General features: G+C 42.1%; 2 protein-coding genes across 13 annotated transcripts in view; both read left to right on the top strand.

The window, feature by feature from the left end:
- The window catches only part of TBL1X (transducin beta like 1 X-linked), a 201,541-nt gene that overhangs the window by 145,947 nt on the left and 29,486 nt on the right, over positions 1–26,108 (top strand). For all 12 annotated transcript variants that reach the window (XM_042456574.1, XM_042456575.1, XM_042456576.1 and 9 more), the window contains one exon: positions 15,585–15,692. In XM_042456574.1, coding sequence (XP_042312508.1) covers positions 15,635–15,692 — 58 coding nt within the window. In that variant the 5' untranslated portion in view covers positions 15,585–15,634. The remainder of the gene's footprint in view (positions 1–15,584; positions 15,693–26,108) is intronic.
- LOC121924966 lies at positions 16,981–22,651 on the top strand. Its single transcript, XM_042456581.1, has 2 exons — positions 16,981–21,582; positions 22,212–22,651. Exons 1-2 carry the CDS (start codon positions 20,454–20,456, stop codon positions 22,640–22,642), a joined length of 1,560 nt encoding a protein of 519 aa, XP_042312515.1. The 5' UTR covers positions 16,981–20,453; the 3' UTR covers positions 22,643–22,651.

Below are 26,108 nucleotides of genomic sequence, written 5' to 3'. Positions count from 1 at the left end.
CACAGAAGAAGGCAAAGGTTAATTCCCTTTGAACAAATCTTGCCAAGAAATCCTCATGATAAGTTCATCATAGTGTTACCATGAATCAGAAACAACTTGAAGGCACACAACAACAAATGAGTAATTTCTAGTTCGCAGTAAGTGACATGCACTAACCTAGGATGATAAGAGTAATGTAGTTATTCATCTGAGTAATGAATGATGTAATTAGTTCCATTTAAAGAGTAACATTCCAAGCTCTGGTGTCACCCCATTCCAACCTTGGGCAGAAGTTAGTGATATACTGGCCAGAATGGGTATGTGCAACAAGATCAGATGCTGCTAAAGCACTTTTTGGATGAAAAGAGGCTGTTAGCCCATCTGGGAAGTCAGTGCAGTTGCAGAAATGAGATGGTTTCTCACTCTCAGCCCAGTTCTCAGTTATATTCCTTCAACTCTTGGCCTCACTGAATTGTAAGTTTGGTTTGTGTTTGTATCAGCACCGCCTGATGGACTCTTAAGGACTGTGAGTTACTTCACAGTATTTTGTTTTTGCTGTCAGAGGACCAGAAACTTTAGATACAACCCACTACTTTTGATTTCCAGTATATACCAGAGAAATAGGAATAGTGTTTTAGATATACAGTTGCCCCTCCCAACTCATGGGGGATCTGTTCTGGACCCCCACCTGCAAAAATGGTGACTCGCACATATGTGAGTCCCATAGAGAATAATGGTGTGTGTGCCCATGGTGCATGTGAGGGGCTGTGTGCAGGTGCGCACACCTGTTTTAGACATAGCAGCTATCCCTCCCAGGCAAAGAATGAAGTCACGGACTGCAGATCCACACATATGGAGGGATGACTGTACATATTTATTGATTATTTTATTAATTTACTTTCTCTTCTTTTGCAAAATGATTTAGTTATACGTTTATAGACAAAACTTGATTATTCTCAATAGACTGGGAGCTGAAAGACTGCCTCCCTTCATCCCCCACCCTCTCTCTCAGACATACATGTTGAAATTTAGATTGTAACCATATCAGAATAGAGAGCTGTCTGTCTTTGCTCAAATTATTATCTAAAAATGACATTTATATTGATAGTGATGTTAACAACAGAAGCAACAACAAATGATGTCCATTAAAAATACAGTTTATTTGGTGGAGTTCTTAACAAAGCAATTCTTGGAGCTGTTTTACTTACATGGAAAAAAAATCAGCCTTTTCTGTTATTATTTATTGTATTTGTCTGATAATTGTAAAATTATTTAAAGTAATATGAAGAATTTGGATATTCTATTCCAAATTCATCCATGAAATGTATGGAATGGAGCAGTGACCAGGCCCTTCAACATATTAAACTGCATATACTAAATTTATTAAATGCAATTCACCAGTGTATACACCGTTTTGTAGATTTATTTTGCAGTAGCACATAGCTTACTGTTTTCTCCATTTATGTACCAACCCCTCTATAGACACAGCCAATATGTGTGCCACTCTAGTCTGCTTTGGTTAGACCTCACCTGGACTACATGTCCAATTCTGGGCACTACAGGTCAAGAAAGATATTGACAAGCTGGAGAGTGTCCAGAGGAGGGCGACCAAAATGGTAAAAGGTCTGGAAACCATGTCCTATGAAGCGCATCTTAGGGAGCTGGGTATATTTAGCCTGAGGAAGAAAAGGTTAAGAGGTAACATGATAGCTGTTTAAATATTTGAAGGGATGTCATATTGAAGATGGAACAAGCTTGTTTTTGCTGCTTCAGAGACTAGGTCAAAGAGCAATGCATTTAAACTACAAGAGAAGAGATTCCACCTAAACATCAGGAATAATGTCCTGACAATAAGAGCTGTTCAGCAGTGGGTTATGGGTGGAATCTTCTTGTTTGGAAATTTCAGAATAGAAGCTGGGTGGCCATTTATCAAGAGTGCTTTAATTGTGTATTCCTGTGTGGAAGGGGTTGGACTGGATGGCCCTTGAGGTCTGTACCAACTCTGATTTTATGATTCTTCATGGCCTGCTGTTTTCTGCATTTATATATCAACTCCTTTGCACACACAACTGGTGTTCTTAAACTAGAAATGAACAATTTTATGGAGTAAATTCATTTGACAACCTATTCGGTTGTAATCTATGTCAGATTTTCAATGTCTTTAAAAATCACAGATTTTTTTTCACCTAAGAGAAGAAAATATCCATGTTTATCTCCTGAAAAAAATATTATTCATTTAAATGTTTGCTAGTACTTTTCTTTGAAACACTCCAGGTTAGGTTTGCCTAAGAGGCAAAAATGAAAGGAAGGAAATGAGCTTGGAATGTTCCTTTTTTAAATGAGTTGGTTACATTACCGATTATTCCGATCACTGCTTTCATTGAAATACTTGATCTTGGCTGCATTCTTTTTGAACTGTTACTGTTGCTGTAACTGCAGTCCATAATGTAAATTCATAGTTTACTTATTACTAACACATTACTTCTGAGAGCCAATGTGGCATATCAGTTTGAACCCCAGCTTGGCCATGTAAACCCACTGGGTGATCTTGGGTAAGTCACACTCTCTCAGCCTCACAGGATGACAATGGCAAACCTCTTCTGAAGAAACTTGCTAAGAAAACTCCATGATAGGTTCATCTTAGAGTAACTGTAAGTCAGAAATTACAGTACTTGAAGGTACACAGCAATAAAAAACACCTACCTTTATTGTTACTACTGGTAATACTACTACTGTATTGAATAATACAGGAGAATATTTTCTGGTTCCTCCACCCCAATCTCTGAGACATGCAGATAAACTTCTTCCCATCTAGTTATGTCTCTCCGAGTTCACACCAACACAATCAAAGTATGTGCCCTGTGCCACTGTTTGGAACAGCCTGCCTGCCTGGCAAAGTATCACTCTCCATTCCACCAGCCTCACACATACGTCATGCACTTTTTCTAGAAGCAGCAGCAATTTTATTTTTTATTTGGGCAAAATGGAGGAAGGTAACTAACCTTGGGCAAGATGAAGAAATCCATCCCTAGTGCAAACCATGTTTTCACTGTGTCTCCTTGTCTTCCCTCTATTCTTCCTTATTTTTGTCTCCTTTGTTCCTCATTAGTTGCACAAAACTCCACAACGAAGGAACACATGTGCTGCTATTCATGTGAACCTTACTCCTCATCTCATTGATCAGAATGAATTAGAACACATAAAGAATCAAGTACAGTGGTACCCCGGGTTACGAAATTAATTCGTTCCGCCGCCGCTTTCGTAACCCGGAATACTTCGCAAGCCGAAAAACCCATAGGCGCTAATGGGGAAAAGCCGCGATTTCGTGTGAAATAGCGCCGAAAAGCACCAAAATTTTCTTCGTAACCCGAAATAACCTTCGTAACCCGGAACAGTTATTTCCTATGGGATTTTTTCGTATCCCGGAAATTTCGTAACGTGGGTATTTCGTATCCCGGGGTACCACTGTACTAGGCAAACCACCTCCCCACCCACCCCCAATATTATCATACAGAAAAATAATTGATTACAGACTTGGCTGTTACATGCAGAAGAGTAACAGTGTTCAAGTTCATTATTCCAAAGAAATAAAAGTAATGAGTTAACAAAGTAACTTCCAAGTTCGTGGAAGAAAATGACAGCTTTGTGCTGATGCTTGGTAGGGGAGGAGAATTCAGAGTGAGGGAAAAGTGGTTGGGATAATCTGATGGGGTAGGAAGAAGAAAAGACACTGGACTGTTCAAATTCTGTTCATAAGTGGGTATAAATAGGTTATTCCTTGAAAGGTAGTTACTGCATTTTTTCCACAGTTCCACTGCAGGTACACAGAGTCCACCTTCACAAATAATAATGGACTCAGTATGACAAATATTTCTTTTTTATCTGTACTGCAGTGATCTGGTTCCTAAAGCTGTTGCCCTGTTTCCTATCCCTTTCCCCTTGATGATGGCTTTATAAAAACTTGTAGAGTTCAGGGTTGTTGTTTTTAAAAGGAATAAAGAAAGTTCTTGTTTCTCAAAAGTAGGTCATGATACAGAATACAACACAATCATGCTAATTAAGACAGTTGCAGGTTTTTTTTTTTTTCCTCTGAGCAAAGCACTGAGGGGAAAAAAGATCAATACAGCAAAAACTCTTTTCACTGTGGAGCCAAGGGAGTTGGAAAAGATCCACTTCTGCTTTCAAACCTTAAATGCTGGAGGCTGATGTTATTAAGAAAACCAGCTGAGGACAGAAAACTAAACCAAGCAAACTAATAGGTTTTAAGTGTATAGAAGAAGAGACTGTGTCAATCGTATCTGAAATTGTGGCCTAGGTTTGCCCAACTTCTGACGGTCAATGTGCACTATTTTCTGGAGTAAGTTGAATACTGTAGTCCTATCCACACTTGTTTGGATGTAAACCCCATTGTACTCAGCGGAACCTATTTTTGAGTAAACTGGCATAGAATCCCTGGGTAAGGCATACGTCTTTCCAAGTGATGAGGCTCTATAGGAGGCAAGCAGTCCATTGTATTAACTGTGTTGGTGCTATCTAAGTGAAATTTGGTTGCTCTCAGGATGTCTAAGGAGTGCTACTCCTTCTCTTGTGGTGAGGTAGACCTAGAAAAAAAGAAGGGATAACCAGCAACTGGCCACATGGAATGCCAGATTTACCTAGGGAAGAATGAAGGGTCAGGCCTAAGGTTCACATTGTATTGTTTGTGAAAAATGAAAAAGTCCTTTTCTATTATTATGGCCCTTTTTTGTGAATAAAGCCTCAACTTCCAGATAAGCTGGTTTTCATCTTCTGTAGGTGATCTTGACTGAATGGAATCTCTGGAGAGATTCTGAAGAATGCAGGATACACTGTGGAGCATTTGAAAATTACTGCTCTGAAGAGAAAGGGCACTCATGGACTGGTATCCTCTTAGAGACGTAAACAGGTATAAGACGTTTATCACACTAGAGAGATCCCGCTGAAAAACAGAATTTAAACTAGATTCGTTGTTTTTTTTAAAAACCGCAAATGTGGGAAGTTTATCACACTGGATGACCCACAGAGTGAAATAATGCAAAGTTAAACCAAACGCAAAGCAGAGAAAACTGGCACCTTTTTACTTTGAGGAAGTTCCACTAGTAAAAAGCTGTCGGTTTTCTCTGCTTTGCATTTGGTTTAACTTAGTGTTATTTCACTTTAACTGCGACATCAACTGATAAAACTTCCAGCATTTGTAGGTTTGTTTGTTTTTTACTTTAAAACTCTTTTAAATCCCATTTTTCTTCAGGATCTCCCTAGTGTGATAAGTTGTGCTATGCATGTGGAGTATTTTTTGTTGGAGGGAATGATGTACAATGTTTGTATCCACCTGATGGCAGTGTAAGCAGAATTGTGATGTGTGACCATTGCTCATACAGTAGCACATTAAAGTACTTAGTGAAATGCATCTGTGCATTGTGTTTCTACATTTTGCATTGCAATTGCACAATGGATTGTCAACCATGCACAGTGACTATTGTTCTACATATGTTGCATGACATTGATGTTCAGCATAGGGATTGTGTAATGCAATTCTGCTGGCAGATATATACGTTATGATCAAGCAGAGTAGGATCTTAGCCACTGTATGTCACATCTATTAATCAGAACACTCTTCATGTAGAATTCAGGATGATATTATCTCAGCTTTGTACTTACTACTCCTCTCCAGTTGGTCACAGTATGCCATGTACACATATGGGACAATAGCATATATGGTGATCAGATTTCTGGGACTGAGACCATAATTATATGGATGTTGGTTTTTATTACCTAATGAAGGGAAGTTATTAGAAGAGTGCTACCATGTAGCTCAAGTCCTTTCTGGAAAATTTATTTTGTGGCATTTTGGGGCTTAAAAAATAAGAAGTGCAATGTTTTAGTTTCTAGTTGTATCTGTAATTAATAGAGCTTGTTATTTTTATATCAGCCAGTTGAGCTGATTTGGGGCTCTATCCAGACGAATGCACTGCTGACTATGGATATATGATTAGGGGCACAATTATGTGTTGGAGTGGGCCATAGAACAACCCAGAAGTAGATTCTGTAGGAGAGGAGTGGTGTTGGGTATGGATTATAAGTGATTTATAAACAGAATCTATTCTTATTGAAGGATAACATCTGACTAACTGAATGAACTCATCTGTTTCTGGTTACTGGTTATTGATATGGTGGTCTTTAACACCACGTTGATCTAGGTGTTAACTAGATAAATTAACTGCTTTGATCATTGATATATATCAGAATACTGTTGAATTTCAGGGATATATTCAAAACTTTTACTCCAAGTCTTAAGTCAAGTCTTTAGTCTCTACCTTCTAGTTTCAATTTGAGTCTCAAGTCCTTGCAAGATATTTTCAAGTCAAATCTCAAGTTGTGTCTCAAGTCTGGGAGCCAACTTTTAATAGAAAAAAGAAGGCAGGGTGTGTTTCCTGGAGGGAAATGAAAAGCACATTAAGTAGTGGGCTCAAGGTGGTGCTAGAGGTCTGCTTTGAAGCTTGTCCCCACCAGAGGAACATTGTAAAGATCTTTCCACTTCAAGCCCATTGCCTAATGCATTTGCTGTTCCCCTCTGAGAAACACACTGCACTCTGGAAGCAGGTCTTGCTTACTAGCAGGTTGGTTGCTAAAAATTGAATAAAGTCAGTGCCTCATTTATTACCAAGTCAAGTCCAAGTCAAGTCACTGAAGTTACTTGAGTCTGAGTCAATCGATTCAAATCTATATCACTGATAAATTTATCTGAGTGTGAATGAAGTGACTGGAGAGTCCGTGTGTCCTGTAAGGTATCATGATCAATAGTATCAAAAGCCACACAAAAGTTAAATAGGATCAACAGTATATAGCCTGTTGACTTTCTGTTGTACCTGACTTTCATTTACAGTCAGAGCTCTTTCGCTACCATATCCTGTTGTGGAACCAGACTATTCCCCTAATAACAGCTGGTGTTACCTAACTATCACATGTTCAAGTACGGTACCTTGCCGAGAAAGGAGATACTAGTAACAGAGTGGCAATTTTCACATACCACTGTTCAAGAGAGTGCTCATTACAGTCACTTTCAATGTGATAGACACTGCCTAGTTGTACTACAACTTCTACTAAATATTCTCTACTAAATATTATGAGTCAATATGTGGTGCGGTCAAGCTTATGTGAGATATCTTGTCCACACCATCAGGCCACTGCAATTGAAACTGATCTCAGGATATTGGACAGAGCATGGGGTAATTCCCTATACTTTGATATAACTGGGATGCCAAATTCTGAGCAAATACAAACCAAGTTCTCTTTAAAGTGCCAGGCAAATTTGTCATTGCACATAATGAGAGTGGTTGGGTGGATTTTACCATTCTTTGTCCCTCTGGATCTGTTCCTAACCAGCTCCTCACCACTTAGAACAAATCTGACCAGGTTGTGATAATGGAAGCAAGTTATGAATTTTATTTTCTCTTTTTTCTAGTCTCACTGCTGCATGATAGGCATAACAAGATTCTTCCAGGAGACTGCACTATATTCTGCAACTCCATTCATTCTCCGCAACCCCCCCCCCCCAATCCCACAAGAGCTACTTTGTTCAGTCCACGGTTATTCCTTTTCCTTAAGATCCCACTTGCAAAAACTATTTTTGTACTTCAGGATGTATTGCAGTTTCCCAAATCTTGCCAATACACCCCCCCTGCCCCTTTTGTTGTAGATAGTGTCATTTTTTATCTATTAAGATCAATATTTGCAGAATAAATTTGCAATTACTATGTAGGTTACACCAGTACTACAGAGCCCTTCACGTGGTGGGTGAAGCATTCAATATGTTCCAGTAGATATGGAAAAGTGAAGTGGGGGTAGGTGCAAGGGAGCAAAGAGAAAACTGGCACATTTTTGCTTCTTTTTTTATAAATAAATAGACTTCTGTTTCTGCTCTTGTGAGACATCAATGTGATGCTTTGTCCTCTGATGCTTAATCATCAGATGACACAGAAAGCAATTCTCTGTAGTTCTGCAGCTGTGAAGCTACCCCAAAAGAGAAAATTTGGGTTTTTCTTTTCTTTCCTTCCAAAGGTTTGGCTAGGTAGTTTGAGCACACACATCCTCTTATGTTGTCCATTGTTCTTAACTATTGAAATCAAAATAACAGAAATAATTTGAAATAATAACATATAGTTGAAACTCTAAATTAGACAGCACAGTATTTTTTTCTGATTATGGCTCTCCCCCCCCCCCTTGTAAAGCACTGGCCTGAATCACTGGCTCCTGGATGTAACATAACTAGAGTTCTTCTGTCCAGGGCAGTAGGGTAAAGTTGTTCCTGTTTCAGCTATCTCATAGGCTTAAGGTACCCAACAGTATCTGAAAATGAAACTATTAGTGAAACTACTGGTAAAATAATCCATTACTTAAAGGAATTTGCCACTACACATCTGGTCCATGTAAAAATGAAGATGTCCTACATTACCTCCAAAAAGTGATCTGGAAAATAAATTAACATTTGGCAATCCTATAAAGAGAGCAAAAGGTAGAAATGCAGACTTTAAAGGATATAATAGAAAAGGGAAAATAAAGTGAATTTATTTTATAAAATATAACTACACTAGTCCCTCCACATTTGCAGCACTGACTTTTGCGGATTTGATTATTCATGGATTTTTCCAGGCACAAATTCAAAGTGCTGGTTTCCAGGCACAAAATCCATTTCCAGGCACAATTAAAAGTGTTGGTTTTGACCTATAAAGTCCTATACGGATTGGGCTCAAGTTATTTGAAGGACCGTTATCTCCCTGTACGAGCCCCTGAGAATATTGAGGTTCTTGAGAGAGGCCCTTCTCTTGTCTCACTACCCTCTCAACTTTAAGCAAAAGTCACACTGAAGGACCTAGAGATTCCTAAACAGAACACTTCTCGAGGCATTTGTAGCTCCTCCAGAGCAATTCTGTGGTCAATGTCTGGCAGATGTTGACCACAGAGTTGCACTGGAGGACCTAGAGATTCCTAGAGAGCTGTTCTCTCAGGTAAAAAAAAAATAGTGTTTTTGTTATTTGCAGATTTTCCACATTCACAGGGGTCTTGTGCCCCTAACCCCCATGAATGTGGAGGGATGAGTGTATATAACTGACAAAAATGCATATGTGAGAACCCTGGTGGTGCAGTGGTTAAATGCCTGTACTGCAGCCATTCACTCATAAACCACAAGGTTGTGAGTTCAATACAAGCCCGAGGCTCAGGGTCCTTCCAAGGTCGCTAAAATGAGTACTCAGCTTGTTTGGGTCAATTAGCTTACACATTGTAAACTGGGAGTGCTTAAGTGCACTGATAAGTGGTATAAAAATGTACTTGCTATTTCTATTGCTGAGAGAGAGGAGGAGAGAGGAAATGAAAGTGAGAATATGAGAATGTTAGATAGCCTGTGGATTTGCTTGCTAGTACTGAAATGCCAGTTGAGCCTCACTCTAAGAGCACCGGATCCCATCATATCTTGGGAAGCTAAGCAGGGTCAGCCTTGGCTAGTACTAGAATGGGAGACCTCTGAGTATTCCTTGTCTAAGAAAACTCTATGAAATTAATGGAGTCACATACAGTCAACAGGTGAAGTGAAAGCATGCGCGCGCGCACACACACACAAACTGTGCTGCTAAAAAATGTATGCACTTGTGTTAATAATGCTTCAGCAGATTAAAGTTTTCCAAATATACATCTAATAAAGATAATTGATGTCATTTGTGGAAGAAATCATCTGTATCAATTTTGATAAAATTCCTGATTTTTGTACTCTTCAATTTTATCATTATTTTTGTGGCAGGAGACTTATGAAGAGGCTTTTCCTAAGCAGTCAGATCCTACAACATGCTGATACCATAATCTTGCAGAAGTGACTTTTTAAACATTTTCCGGTCTTATGTAGCTGTTTAAGGACAGATTCACTGTTGTTTCTTTTGGCAGAAACTCAGACCTGGGATCAGGAATGAGATCTGTTCTCATGCTGCCCATCCTTTCTTCCCCTGGTATCAAATGCTCTGTCTAGAGAATGCTTCCTAGTTGAACAAACCACAGTTTGTTGTGGACATCTAGATTCATATCCACTAGGAACTGAATGAGTGTGAAAGAACAGAACTTGTCCCCAGTCATCCAAACCATGCTATATTCCCTTACTTTGAATACTGAAGTATGTCAGTGTGCCATGCTTACTAAAAGCAAAAGTAGGTCATGCAAAATTCAACTTTCCCTCTTCTCACCTATGCAAGATGCCAATGCACATTAGAGAATATCTGCTTTCATATGCATAACCTAACATGTACTATCACACTGCACAGTAACCCAAAATGCCAGCAGTGGAAAAGAGTTGTTGCTATCTCTGTGACTACACAATGCCTGAGCAAAATTGGAAATTACTCAGACTGTCTGCTCTGATCACAACAGTGTGTGTATATTAACTTCATTCTGTACATGTGAGTGGCTATTCATTTCCAAATTCTATGGCATTAGACCAAATACTATGGAATTACAGTTTTTCAAAAATTTAGCTTCCATCTTTGAGTTGTTGAGATTAACCATTGCAATACCCATGTTTCTCTAATACCATGTCTACACAAATCATTTACCTTGGTTTCCCCCCCACTCTCGCATCATCCTGTCCACATGAGGCAGGATAAAAAGCCTGGTTCAAGTGCAGACTGTCTTCATGTGAGAAAGCCAATTCTGCACCAAATCTGGGTCATCTCTGCTTTAATCCTGTTTTAAAAACCTCACCATTTGCTCTGGATCTTCCAGGAAACTCCAGAGCACTACGGAGTGACACCAAGTTGCTGTTTACATAGCATCCCACTGTGCTGCAACCACTGGCGGTGGTAGTGGTGTTGTGAGTCAAACCGAGCTGCCCAGGCTTGTAGTTGATGTTGGGCGCCTGTTTCTAGTGCTCCGGTTACCAGTGGATAGTATTCAGACAGTTTCAGGGTTAGATACTCTGGGAGCAGCTCACAGTATTCTGACCAGTGTAGATTCACCCTAAATTCATCTTTTCTCCAACTCAGAACTGTAAAATTTACTTGGTTAAAAACTGTGTGTGTGTGTGTGTGTGTGTGTGTGTGTGTGTGTGTGTGTTTTCTGCTGGTATCAAGATGAAATTGACTACAAACAGGAACTTGAAAGTACATATTAGAATCCATAGGCAAGTGAAGAAATAAGTCTTCACTTGCTTATTGATGGTTATATTTTATTCTTTAAAAACATTTCATGATATATGTTTTTGTAGCTGTGTTCTATCAAGGTGCCATTTAATGGTCTTGTATTAATAAAAGTTTAAAAATAAATGCATTTTAACTCTGCCATAGATGGGGAATTAGTGATGGGAGATAGAGCAAGCTTGCCAAAAAGTTACTCAGGAAATCTCTGGAATGCCATATACTAGAATCCAGAGATCATAAAGGCTGTAATGCTCATTTATATCCTTGAACATCATTGTCTGAAGACATATACAGTACATGAGAAGGTTAATTGGAAGTGGACTATCAATGGAGGTTTTCCAAGCTTTGTAATGCAGAAGGATAAGGACAGTCAGTTTCAGGGTAATTTGTGACTGGATGGCTATTATTTGAACATGGAACATTGCATTGATATCAGTTTTAAACTTTAGCAAACCTTGAATAATGCAGAGAACTGAAATATTGCAACTCATGCTATTTTTTGGCAGTTTAGTTATTGTTTTAAATTGAGATCTTCCAGACTACTGCATCATAAATCTTAGGTCCTAAAAATATTGAAATTATACTTGATTGTATCCAATTAATCCTTCTTTTCTATCCTGGACTTGGATTATGTAGTTAATTAACTGAATGGGTTTTCCCCCCCAGTGGTATAAGGAAAAGGCCCTCAAAATATTCTATAGAGAAGGCATGGTAGCATATTTTGGGAGCTGTAGGGAAGGATGCGTGTTTCTTACACTAGCAGAAAGCTATTTGTACATTGTTGAATTTTGCCCATTGTAACTTGAATAATATGTTCTTTTTAAAACCATCAGATTGCCACAAGCCTCTTTTGTTTGGCTGTATTTGTCTAAGCTTTTATGGTTTTGTTCAGCTGGCCTGAGATATTGACTCTTTGATTTTTCAGATACATGTAACTGTGGCAGTGTTTACTGTTCTATGCAAGTCAAGTAATGCAAGGCCATTATATGTACATTTAATATCAAAGTGAATAATTTTGTGTATTCAGTTATTGTTGTAGATGGATCCATCGTGGACAAAATGGTTATAGAAAGGATTGTCATATGAGTCATGCCCTGCCCATCATATGCCCATGGAAGCTATTACAGATCTGTTCAGTACTCAAATGACTCAAATGGCCACAGTCACCATATCTGGTCAACTGGTAGTTTATCCAAATGGTCTCAGGACCCTTGATACAACTCAAGAAGTCAAGAGCATCTCTAGTGTGACAGTCAAACAGACAAGAACTTCACTAGCGTGACGGATTTCTGCAGCCACAGAACTGAGCAGATAACTGACGTATAGGATTACTTTGTCAGGAGCATCCCAGGCCTTGAGATTGGGGATGGTGGCTAGTAATGGGATGTTGGTGGGTGGCCTGACAATGTATTAATGAATTCCAACCCTATTTAAGAGATATAATGATGCTGTATTGAACCATGTTGGATCAACTATCACTACGAGCTATTTCTGTCTTTCTATACTGCTAGTTATTCCTCTTGGGTTCTACATTATAATTGTGTTTAAAAAAAGATTAAGACCTTCAATTAGAAAATAATCTCTCCTTATTCAAAAGAAGCAGGGATTTCCTAACTGAGGATAAGATCCTGGCGTTTTCTCAAGGAGAAAAGTAAATAAAAAGGGATTACTTAACTATCTTGATTATGTGAAGTACAAATTAATGTAATAAATAAAAATAGTAATTGGGAAGAAAGGTCCTAATTTACCATGATTGTTAAAGCTATGGGGAGAAATTAATGTGAATAGTTGATGAATTATATTAGGACAGTGAAATAAAAGCACCACACAGTTCCAAAGAACTGCTCACATAAATAATGCAGAGACATCTGCTACAGTCATGCATGACCTTCAGCTTTAGGGAAACCTGTAGATGAGTATAGCAGACTTAAAGCAGCAGATGCTGCTCTAAGCAGCAGGCATGGTCAAACACAGTCTTTCAATGCACAAAGGTCCTTTTGGTTAACAAAAAATGGACACATGCCAGTTCTGAAGCAACTAATTTTAGACGTTGCGTGGCCGAAAGGCTGTAGTGTATATAGTGGAGACGTCCGACCAAATATGGGGGACAATCTGATATAATAAGAGAACTGTTTGGTCAGAATGAAAATAAACATGAGCTACCAATACATTGGTCTTGCAGAACTGTGTATTTTAACACTCCTAGTGGTCATTCCCACTATAAAAAGAATCAAATTGCTGATCGGATTAAATGACCCTCGTTCCTATTTGAAACCGGTTCCTGTCACAATGTGATCAAATCCTGTTGTGATGAAGCAAGGCAAAGGCAAAAGAACCGTGTGTTGTTGTTGTTTTTTGAGACACTAGTTTAAAAGAGATTCTTTTGGAGAGGAAAAAAAGTGATTCCAAAGAGTGTTGAACAAGTGGGAACGACAGATTGGAATCGCAGCATTCTGGAGGGGAGGGACTAATGGCAGAGGGGTGTTTACCATCCCTCCCCATTTTTTGGAGATGTCAAACCCACCCCCCCCCCCCAGTGCTGTCTTTTCATTTATTGGTGTGACTTTTGGTTCCTTTGTAAATTAAATTAAATTAATCGAAGTGACAGAATGGTTTAGCATCTACTTGCAAAGGTGCCAAACCACTCTATTGCTTCATCGATTAATGTTATTTACAAAAAGGAAATGAAAAGAAAACATGCCCTGCCCTCCTTCTCACAAGCCGCCCTGGATCCCGGTGCCCTCCCTTTCCAAGCTTCCCTGGGTTCCTTGCCTCCATCCTCCCCGGCCTTGCTCTGTTGCCACCCTGCTCCTCCTGCCCCCTTCTTCCTCTGACTCCCCCTCCTGCCCCTCTGACCCTTCCTCGATACACTCTCTCAGCCTCACACTCTCTCGGCCTCCAACCCTCCTCCCCCCCATTTCTAAGCTGGTCTGCTGCTTACGTCACAGATGATTGACGGGATTTTGAAGCAGCACTAGCAGTGGGGACGAGAATCATGCCCAAAAAAAGCGATTTCAATGGGGGAGGGAAAACAGGGGACCTTTTAGAATCACTTTCCTAATCAGAGCAAAGGAGAACCAGGAACTGAATTCACCTCCAAGTGGGAATGAGCCCCTACAATATCTTAGTTAAATTAATTAATTATTTTTTAAAAATGTATATGATGGTAAATCAGCACCTCTGTACATGGAGGAAGTGTTGCATTTCTAAACCTGTTACTACTTTGCACCCTATATGTGTATGTGTGTATATAGATATTGCTTATTAATTACAAAGTAACTCATGCCTCCATGTTTGCAGTTTTATTTGCAGATTTGATTATTCACGGATTTGATTAATATGTTCTCTCTAGGAATCTCTAGGTCTTCCAGTGCAACTCTAGGGTCAACTTTAAGGTGCACTGAAAGACCTACTAGAGATTCCTAGAGAAAATACTCTACTAGGAGTATTTGTAGCTCCTCCAGTGCAGTTCAGTGGACGTTGATGGCAGAGTTGCACTGGAGGACCTAGAGATTCCTAGAGAGGTGTCCTCTGAGGTAAAAACATGGTGTTTTTTTGTTATTTGCGGTTTTCCCACATTCTTGTGCCCCTAACCTTAGCGAATATGGAGGGACAAGTGTAATTCCCTTTATTTTCTGTTTCAGAGGTGTCTGGTTGCTTCCTCACCAAGTGACCCTGTAGCAGATAAGCTAGCTCTCCCAGTCTTTCTACTTTTTTTTTTCTCCTACTGTCTTTACTTTCTGATTTCTTCTGCTGTTTACAACACTGGTCCACATTTGTTTGTTTTGCACACTGAAGGAAGATATTAAAAGGTTCTCCTGATGTTTGAACATTATATTATTACACTAATGTAGCAAATCAGAGGGATAGATGGTGAAAAAAACAAGAATATTATGGGAGCAGACTGAAATACCAACTTTGTTTCTATGTCAATTCTTGGCCTGTTGGCTTTGTTTCTTTAGAACTGTTGTAATATTTTATATTGAGCAAGTCACATGCTCTCAGCCGGGAAAGGCAATGACAAGCCCCCTCTGAACAAATCTTGCCAACCTCACATGCTTTAGGGTCACCATAAGTCAAAAACATCTTGAAGGCACACAACAACAACAGCAGCAGCAGCAAATAATAATAATAATAATAATAATAATAATAATAATAATAATACACGCAGAAACTATTTCAAAGCTTTAAAAATCATATTTATAAAAACTACATCTCTGCTAGAATATTCAAAGTTTATAGGTGCTTCAGGTCTTTATAATTGTTTAGGTTTTTTTTTAAAAGAACTTCATCTGTAATTCAGATTTAAATCAAAGCATGCCTAGAACATGCTTATTTAAACTACAGTAATGTTTAAATAAAAGTGAAATGATTATACTCAAACCCTGTATTCATATCTTCCTCTTTGAACAGAGTGTGGATCACACTTCTTGCAAACCTCATCATATTGAGGTGGGGCTAAGATGAGCATAACCAGTGACGAAGTGAATTTCTTGGTGTATCGCTATCTCCAGGAATCAGGTAACATGTTTTCTGTAACAATGCTACATGTCATTGAGAGTGTTTTCAGAAAATAGTTTTACTGGTGCTTTCCAAACTGTACTGTGGGGACATTTTTTTGCCCATCCAAAATAGATGTAAAACAACTGTAATCTCTTTTAACATTTACAAATATTATTATTGTTGTTGTTGTTGTCAGTATTTGTTTCATTTAATTCATCAAAAAGAAATACAATCAGCCCTCTATATCGATAGGTTCTTTGTCCACAGATTCAACCATCCACAGCTTGAAAATATTCCAAAAAGATATAAATTGCAGAAAACAAAGCTTGATTTTGCTATTTTTTGAAAGGGACATTGTTTTAGATTCTAAGGGACATTGTTTACTGTGCCATTGTATTTAATGGGGTTTGAGCATCCACAGATTTTTGTATCCACAGGGGGTTCTCAAACCAAATTCCAGCGGATACCAAGAGCCTACTGTGTATTCTGTACTTTTGATCCATTCTAGAAATTCTTAAAGCTGCTAACAACATTTCCATGAAAATCAATTAAGGGGAAAAAACGTAAGAGGAAACAGCAATTACAGCATAGAGACCATAATGATGAAATTACAGCATAATTAGTTAGAGGTCCTGGGGAACAATATTGTTTGTTTATCTGCTGCTGAAACACCTGCATGGAGTGAAGGAGCATACAATGTGCCCTAACAATGAAGATCCTATCTTTGCACTTCAGTTAACGATGCTGTGTGAAGCTGAATCTAGCTTCAGGAGTTGGGCAGGGTCAGCCAGGGAATGGTGACACTTTGGGTACGCCAATTCTAAAATGGGTTGAAGATATAAACCAGCATGTTGCTTGGTCTTAAAAACAAATGGGAAACCAATATTGTTGATGTAAATAGTTGGATCATATATTTTATATTTTATATACAGTGGTACCCCGGGTTACGAAATTAATTCGTTCCGCCGCCGCTTTCGTAACCCGAAATAGTTCGCAAGCCGAAAAACCCATAGGCGCTAATGGGGAAAAGCCGCGATTTCGTGTGAAATAGCGCTGAAAAGCACCAAAAAATTTTTCGTAACCCGAAAAAACCTTCGTAACCCGGAACAGTTTTTTTAAATGGATTTTTTTCGTAACCCGGAAATTTCGTAAGGCGGCGCATTCGTATCCCGGGGTACCACTGTATTTGTATTGCTGTGTTCTGCACTAAGGAGCCCTGGTGGCGCAGTGGTTAAATGCCGGTACTGCAGCCACAATGTTATGAGTTTGATCCCAGAGGGCTCCAAGGTTGACTCAGCTTTCCATCCTTTCATAGGAGTACCCAGCTTGTTGAGGGCAATTGGCTTACAGATTGTAAACCGCTTCAAGAGTGCTGAGTTCATTGATAAGCAATATAAAAACGTAAACACTATTGCTATTGCATTTGCCCTGGAAGATGTTACTTCAAAGGCAACCAACAAAGAGCAGGTCATGATAATTGAACCTGGATATGACTAAGTCGTGTGTGATACATCCTCAACGGAAAATGCTGGATGAAAGAGTACATCCAGATGGTGATACGAATACTTTAAGAGCAGTCTCATCCCATAAAGTGCAGAGGAGACATTTTAATATGTGTGTAAGATCTATTTATGGAAATAATAATGGCTACTATAATTCTCAGTTACATATATATGGAGAGTCAATGTGGTGTGAATGTTAGACTAGGTGGTTGTTCACATGGGACTAAAGGCCTGGCTTTGCATTGTCTAGATTAGATTATGTGGGCCAAAAACCCCAGGGCATGTTCAGGCCCGATCTTGCCTGTTCAGACGCAGATCCAGAGAGGCTGACCTGACCCTTGGGTAAATAACTTTATCCTGGGGTAATTAACCCCTGGTTTTGTGTAGAGTTTCTAGGACAGTCAATATGGTTCTCCTAAATCAAAATTTAAAAAGCCTACCTGTCGGTTATTCCCTCTGATATCACAGTGAAGCTCTCAAGCATATGTTAATTGTTGGGTGCCTCATTTTCAACCTCAGAGGCTGCAACTTGTACCAGTACTGATGCTGGGTGGCATAGAGGGACTCTGGTCACTCCAGAATGCGCAGGTAAGGGGGGAAATTAAGGCAGCTTCAAGGCCAGAATACTCAGGTATTGTGGCTAGTATAGACATTCCCCCCCCAAACCTTTTTGTCTTTTCCTCCATCTATTTTCTGCTTTTGCACGGTTCTTAATTTTACTGTACAGCTGACTCTCCATTTCCATGGATTCAAACATACACGGCTTGAAAATATAAGGGACATCCTATTACATTCTGTTTAATGGGACTTGAGCATCCACGGGAGGTCCCAGAACCAAACCCCAGCAAATACCAAGGGTCCACTGTCTTTCCTTAGTCATGGAAACCATGTACTAATTTGTGAATCAAATACTCAAAGAATTAAAGCAGAGAGTGAAAATACTGGAAATGCTAGCAAAACAAAACAGTTTTCTATAGAACAACCATCTTAATGCCATGACCCTTTAATACAGTTCCTCATATTGTGTTGACACCCAACCATAAAATTGCAGTGTCTCAGTTCCTAAGACCATCGGAAAAACGCGTTTTTCTGATGGTCTTAGGAGACCCCTGTGAAAGGGTTGTTTAACCTCCAAAGGGGTCGCGATCTGCAGCTTGAGAACTGCTGCTCTGCTGCTCTAGAACAATGGTTATACATTCTTTAGGGGTTACAGAGCCTTTTGAGTAAGTTGATGGGTCTGAGATGTCACTATTTAAAACTTTCCTTTAACATTCTGGGCCGCCTAATGTAACATTGTTCTGGAGTAGGAAATTAAAATGGCAGCTTCCTAGATGTCGATCACTGCTGCCACATATGGGTGGATAAGGGTCCAATGCAGGTCTTAACCAAGCTCTCTCCTCAAACTGCAACATGCTGTGAACAAACCTATACATTTACAGGGTGGGGAACCTTGCAGACTTCCAGATATTGTTGAACTACAACCCTCATCAGCCTTAACCAGCATAGGCAGGGACGAGGAATCCTGGGACTTGCAAGCCAAAAAACATATGGCAGGCCACATGATTTAGCACATAACGAAGTAACTTCATAGTTTGCACCCTGCTGTCAGATAGGATTGCTTGGGAAATTTGAATTTTTCACTTGAGTTGTTTTTGAAGACTTACATTAATTAATTTGGATAAATTAGAATGTATTTACTGCTTGTTACAAGAGGAAGTATCTTTGCCCTGTAGAAGAGCCCATGCTTTCAATTCCTGACCTTTCTAGGTAGTGATGGAAAAGAATGCTTTTTTGAAACCTTTGGGAACCCCTGCAAGATGGACAAAAAGTATAAGGCATCTTCTTTGTTTTATTCATGTTCTCCCAGCACAGGAGAATATGACTCCTGCCCTAGAATCTGAATAGTTGGCATACAACTTACCTAAGAGTCAGCTGGTATTTTGAGCTACATTTTTCCATATGTTAGTTATCCTGAAAGCCACTCATGCATGTTTTAAAGAAAGTCTTAATACTGAAACAGAGCACTTTGCTTTGTTGCCGAGTAGGATGAATTAAAAGAAAAGGAGGTTTTACTGTCTTGGCACATGTGAAAGCTCTGGTGACCATCTGTGGAAAATTTCAACGTTTGAAAACCTTGCTAGCTCATTACCTTGTGTCAACAGTGATGGCCTATTCACTATTGCTGGTTACAGGTGGTTATTATGACTGAATGCAGAGCACAGCTTAGGGCAAAATCTGCTAAGCATAATATTTCTTGCCAGAAAGTGAACCTGGATACTGTCTCAATTACCTCTTTTAACCTTTTTTTCTGCCAAAGAATAATTTTCATATATTCGGCTGAAAGAGGATCTGTTTTGCACCTTGAAAAGATCTCAGATCCAAAGGATCTGCGTATGTAGTTACAATTAATGGCTCTCTCAGATGTCACTTTTATGAAAAATGGGAAAGATGAATTTTTAAATTTTATTTTATTGGCTCAGTACTTACGTTTTTCAAAGTGCTAAATGATGCTAATCTAAAAGATCTTTTTCTGATTCATTAAACTTTTAAAAACTTTGGCTTGATGACCTTCTCTGATTCTACGGCTTGACTTCGGACTGGTAACGGACTTCTCTTACCATGGCCTCCTTCAAGCAATGCACCAAGTGCGGGGTGAAAATCCCCAAGGCCGACGGCCACGACAAGTGTGTCCTCTGCTTGGGGGAGGCACATGTTCAGGCCAGTTGTGCCCACTGCAAGGCCATGTCCGCCCAGGCCCTCAAGAACAGGGATCGGACACTCAAGGCCGCCCTCTACGAGAGGGTTCTCAGCCAGCCTGGCGGTTCTGGAGCCTCTGGGGAGTCGGATGCCCCCAAAGCTCCCAAGAGAAAAGGGGATAAGCGCTCCGATCGGGACAAGAAGCGGGCTCGTTCATCCTCGCCGCCTTCTAAGAGCCGCCGTAAGGGGCCTCCAAGCACGGTCTCAGTGCCTCCGCCTGAGTCGAGGCCAGTACCGTCGACATCGCCTGTTGCTGAGCCGGTGAAAACCCCGACTCCGTCTTTACTGGCCCCTTCCTGGATGGTGCTGCTCGAACCCAGAGTCCTCCTCACCAGTCACCTCTCTGTACCGGCAGATAGCCTACAGATTGTGAATGTGGACTCTGAATCGGAAGGAGAGCTCCAGGACTCCTATGCTCCATTCTCTCCTCAAAGGCCGAGGTCAAAATCTCCTTCGCCCTCACCAAGGAGAAGGCCACGCTCTGCCTCACGGGACCGGGCTACGCTAGGTACCAAAGCTGATGAGGCTCTGGCTGCAGACCATCCTGCCCCTACATCCTACCCCTACAGAGCATGATCGGGACCTCTTCCAGGCGTTCCCGGATCTCATTCACGACCAGCACACGGGACAGTACCTCATCCCGGTTGACCCGTCCCGTCTGCGTCGTAACCTTCGTGCTCATTCACGGGTCCGTCGCCCGGATGATGAAACCTCCCGCCGGGATGACCGGGACGATCTTGGGGCATCCGATCCTCTCTTCAGACGACGCAGCCCATCCCCCTCGAGGTCCGGCTCGGGTTCTCCTCGTTATGTGTCTCCCATCTCGGATGAAGACGCCCCATTTGTGCCCGAAGGCCCTTCTGTCCCGTCGCCCATGGATGACGTCCGGGCCTTTGCCGACAGGATCATACGGATGGCTGATGCTCTCAAGCTGGAAGTCGCCCATACGGAAGATGTTGCCCTTGACCCGGTGGAGAGGAGGATCCACGGCTCGGCTCCAGCTCCTCCAGCCTTGGCTTACTTCCCGCCACTGGAAAAGATCGCGAAGCGTTCCTGGGACTCCCCAGCCACCATCCCGTCGACGTCTCGCAAGATCAAGAACCTGTACCGGGTTACTCCGTCGGCCCCGTCCTGGCTGTCACACCATCCCAAGCTGAATTCAGCTATTGTGGAAGGTGCCCAGTCCACCTTCGTCCCCAAAACCTCTTCTTCGCCTGTCGACAAGGACAGCAAGAAGCTGGACGGTCTGGCAAATAAATTCTACGCCTCGGCGGCCCTCGACCTCAAGATCGCCAACTACGCGGCTTGCATGGGGGCCTACGTCCAGTTCCTGGTGGAGAAGATGGACCCCACCATTGCTGACCTGCCCGATGACAGGAGGCGTATGATGGCGGCTCTCAGGAATGAGACCCACCTGATGGCGGGACAGCAGATCATCTCTGCCAGGCACTCCATGGACTGTGCATCTAAGATCCTCTCTGGCTCCATAGCTCTCCGCCGCTATGCATGGCTTCGGTCCTCAGATCTCACCCCTCAGGCGAAGGAGGCTATTGAAGACATGCCCTATGACAACTCGGGCCTCTTCAATAGGGACACGGACGAGAAGCTTAGCTTCAGGTACCGGATGAAGACCGCGGCTAGAAAGCACGGTATGTCTTCCGCTCCATCCAAGTCCCCCCGCCAGAGGTATCCCGGTCAGCGCCCCTGGCACCCAGGAGGCCAGTACCGCTTTCAGCCCCAGGACCGTCCTTACCACCAGGACAGTAACCCTCAGGGCCGATCCTCCCGGTCGCCTGCTCCCCAGCCAGACAGGCGTCAATCTTCCCAACCCAGATACCAACAAGGGTATAGGAAGAAGGATGGCCGGGGCAAGAAGAGGTTCTGATGTGTTCCCGCGCACCTCGTCACGTCCAACAGGCTGAGCCCTTTCTTCAACACCTGGGCCACCATCACTACAGACTCTTGGGCACTTAACATCATCCATAGGGGCTATGCCCTAGAGTTCACCGAGCTCCCACCAACTGGAGCCTTTGTTTCAACTGTCCCCTCGGCCACCCTTCTCGAAGAAGTGCGCACTCTTCTAGACAGAGGCGCCATTGAATCCATTTTCCCCTTTGAGTTCAACCGGTGCTTTTTTTCCAGGTACTTCACTGTACCGAAGAAAGACTCTGGCCTTAGACCCATAAAGGATCTTCAGGCCCTCAATGACTTTATTGTTTACAAAAAATTTAGGAAATTTAGGATCGTAACCCTGGCTTCTATCTTACCACTCCTACAGGAAGACCTCTGGTTCGTGACGCTAGACTTAAAAGATGCCTACTTTCACATAGCGATCCTGGAGGACCACTGCAAGTTCCTCGCCTTCGCTGTCGGACACCAGGCTTACCGGTACAAGGTCCTTCCCTTTGGCCTTTCCACAGCTCCAAGAGTCTTCACCAAGTGCATGGCGCCCGTGGTGGCATACCTGCGTCAAAGGGGCATCACAGTCTTCCCATATCTGGACGACTGGCTATTCGCAGCATCCTCAAAGGACACCCTCCTCAAGCAGCTGGATGTTGCCCTGCCCCTGCTGCAAGCACTGGGACTACAGGTCAATTTCGACAAGTCCAACTTGACTCCTACCAAGCGAATAGACTTTTTAGGAGCAACGCTGGACTCTCGGCAGATGAGGGCATTTCCACATCAACGTCTTGGAAATGCTTGCCGTGAAGAAAGCACTCAGAGCCTTTCAGTCGGTCCTCGCGGACAAGGTGGTGCTTCTTCTCACCGGCAACACCACCGTTATGTACTACCTCAACAAACAAGGAGGTAAAAAGTCAAGGATTCTGTTGTCAGTCACCACCCGCATTTGGGAATGGTGCATAGCACAAAGCATTCTGCTACAATGCATCCACCTGCCTGGCGACCAGAACGACCTTGCAGACCAACTCAGCAGGTCACCCTCCACTTGCCACGAGTGGAGACTACATCCAGAGGTGGTGTCCCAACTCTTCAATCGCTGGGGAACCCCCCTCCTCGACCTGTTTGCTTCCAGGCTGAACGCCCACACCGTAAGATTCTGCTCACGGTACAGAGAGCCGAGTTCGGAAGAGGACGCCTTCCAGCTCAAATGGACTCATGGTCTTCTGTATGCCTTTCCTCCCTTTCCTCTGATCACACGGGTCTTCTCGAAGATGCTGGCCGACCACACGGACGCAATTCTGAAAACTCCCTGGTTCGCTCCGCTCCTACAACGAGCACAAGACCATCTCCGTCTGGAGCACCGGCCTGACCTGCTCTCGCTCCACGACGGACAAGTTCACCATCCCGAGATGCAGTCTCTCCCATTGGTAGCATGGAGGATTCGATCCTGAGGACACTTCCATCCGGTGTACAGGATATCATCAAGGCAGCACAGAGACCGTCCACACAGAGGTCCTATGCCTACAAATGGGATAGGTTCCTATCCTTTCTACAAGCAAGGGACAGTCCACCATCCCGTGTCTCCATCCCTGTAGTCCTGGATTTTCTCATGACCCTAGCAGACGCAGGTCTCTCCTTGAGTTCTATCAAGTGCTACCTGTCTGCCATTTCGTCTCACTACCTATTTCAGGACAAGCCTTCTCTGTTTGGTGATCCTCTCATAAAGAGGTTCCTTAGAGGATTCAACAATTTGCACCCACCGATTCTAGACCCTACACCTCAGTGGAGTCTATACACCGTCCTGGCACATTTGGTGTCCAAGCCCTTTGAGCCCTTAGCTACCATGGACCTGAGACTCCTGACTTGGAAGACGGCCTTCCTGGTAGCTATCACATCAGCCCGCCAAGCTGGTGAATTGTGTGCCCTGAGGATGGACCAACCCTTCCTCCGTTTCCACAGGGACAAGGTGGTGCTCCGTACAGACATCACTTTCTTGCCAAAGGTGGTGTCTGCCTTTCACATCAACCAGGACATTGTTTTGCCGACTCTGGCTCCTAATCCGACCACGGACTCTGAGCGCCAGCTCCATGCCCTGGATGTCCGCAGGGCACTGGCGTTCTATTTGGACAGGACATCTGCTTCCAGGCGTTCGGAGAGACTTTTTCTGTGCTACTCTGAAACCAAGAAGGGGCTGCTGGTGTCACGGCAGAGGTTCTCCAAGTGGGTGGCCAGCACCATCCACCTCTGCTACGAACTGGCTGGAAAGCCTCTACCAGGTCGGGTTAGAGCCCATGCAACTAGGGCGGTAGCCGCATCCTCAGCCTTTTTGACGGGGATTCCCCTTGAGGATGTGTCCCAGCCATTGACATTCATTAGGCATTACAGGCTGGACTCAAGGGCCAGGCATGATGCAGCCTTTGGGAGGGCAGTGTTACTCTCTGCCATGCAATAGACCTGTTGCACTGTTAATAAATAACACAGTTGTTTGGTTTACATACTTTATTGATTATGTGATTTATTGGTTGTTGACACTCCCTCCTCCACTGACTACAGCTCGCTAGTCTAAACCCATTTGTGTGATTCGCAGAGACCACGAAAAAGAAGAACAGGTTGCTCACCTGTAACTGTGTATCTTCGAGTGGTCATCTGCGAATTCACACAAACCCGCCCATCCATCCCCTCAGTGTCTGCTCATTTGACAATGCTTGTTGCCGCGCTGATTAGTGGCTCATTCGGAACTGAAGAGGAGCGGGCCACCAAGGGCCTTATATTCTAGAAGTTTCCGAGGATTGCTGCGCAGGCGCAGAATAAACCCATTTGTGTGAATTCGCAGATGACCACTCGAAGAAACACAGTTACAGGTGAGCAACCTGTTCTTTAAAGTAATAATTGAAACAGTTTTAATTCAGTTGTTTAATTCAGTTTTAAGCTCAACATTTGTATGTTTTGAAGTACATGTGTGCTTGTTGTAATTTTTTGTAAGCCACTTTCAGTCCCAGTCTGGGAAAGAAGGTGAGACATAAATAAAGCGGTGGATGAATGCAAGTGGGAGGAATTTGGGGCACATCTAGTTTTGTTCTTTGGGGCTGTTGAAGCATGTGATCACCCCAAATTACTGAAGCATCTACTCCTTAGTGATACAGGATGCATTTCCTAGACTTTTGCCAATAATTGTTACTAATACAATGACTCTCAAAATTATTTAATTAATGTATACCACTCAACTGGCCAATGTCTGTATGGCAGTTTAGAATTACCTTTTTAATAAAGTAAAACAACTGAAATAATAAACCAATTTTAGTATTAAAAGATCAAAATATTTTGATATTAAAAAGTAAGCAAGAAAATGGATAATAAAAGCAGTAAGAAGGACACCAGGGGAATCTCCCTAGTAATATTGTTATACCATCTTGAATATATATTTCCTGCTTGCCAAAGCTAAGCTGGATCAGTTTTCTTAGTTCTTGGAGGGGTGACTATTGGAGGGGTGACTACCAGAGAGTACTGGGGATCTCCAAGTAGGTTTAGGAAAGACTCCTGCCAAAAATTACGAAGAGCTGTTGCCTGTCAGGTTACAAACTCTAGATGGATCAGTGGTTCTACCTCAGTATAAAGCAGCTTCCAGTGTTCACTACATTCAAGATATGTAGAAGGTACTATGGAGAAAACTTCACCATTGTGAGTAATAGTATCCAGAGCAAGATTTCCAGTGATTATCATAATCATTAGGGGGAAATTATAGAATAAAGCACTTCTCCAGGTAGTATAGTGCTACACCATGTAGAGTTTTAAAGGTCAGCATTTTTAGCATTTTCTGAAATGGAAAGCCAGTGCAGTTGATGCAGTACTATAGATCGATATCTGAAATGGTCAGCCCCAGTGTGTAGTCTCACTACGGTGATTCTGAACTCAATGAAGTTCTGAACCTTCTTCAAAGGTAGCCTTGCACTATGGTTACTAGCCAGGATATCTCTATCCACGTAGGACTCAATCTGATAAATGGCACTCTATTCCACCGAGGCATCTTGGGCTTCAAGTGACTGAGATGATTTATGTGTTTCCCCATACGATAAATGATCCATCATATTTAGACTTTTAGACTAAATTGACCACCACTTTAACCAGGCTGATGAACCACTTTTATCAGTAACACTATATTGTCTGGACTGAGTTAGTTTTCAATCCTTATTTAACCAGTGACTGAGTTCAGACAATGGTTCAGGATAAACACCACCTCTCCTGCATTTTTGAAAAGAAAAATAGAGTCAAGTTT

Source organism: Sceloporus undulatus, chromosome 3 (genome assembly GCF_019175285.1).
Source record: "Sceloporus undulatus isolate JIND9_A2432 ecotype Alabama chromosome 3, SceUnd_v1.1, whole genome shotgun sequence".
In the NCBI taxonomy this organism is placed as follows: Eukaryota; Metazoa; Chordata; class Lepidosauria; order Squamata; family Phrynosomatidae; genus Sceloporus; species Sceloporus undulatus.
This window is presented reverse-complemented; position numbering and strand designations above follow the sequence as displayed.

What these genes read in the sequence shown, in the direction of transcription:
- LOC121924966 (XM_042456581.1), top strand. Translation starts at nt 20,454, where the DNA reads ATGAGGCTCTGGCTGCAGACCATCCTGCCCCTACATCCTACCCCTACA. An exon ending in GACCGCGGCTAGAAAGCACG is followed by an intron (nt 21,583 to 22,211) that starts GTATGTCTTCCG and finishes CCACTCCTACAG; the next exon opens with GAAGACCTCTGGTTCGTGAC.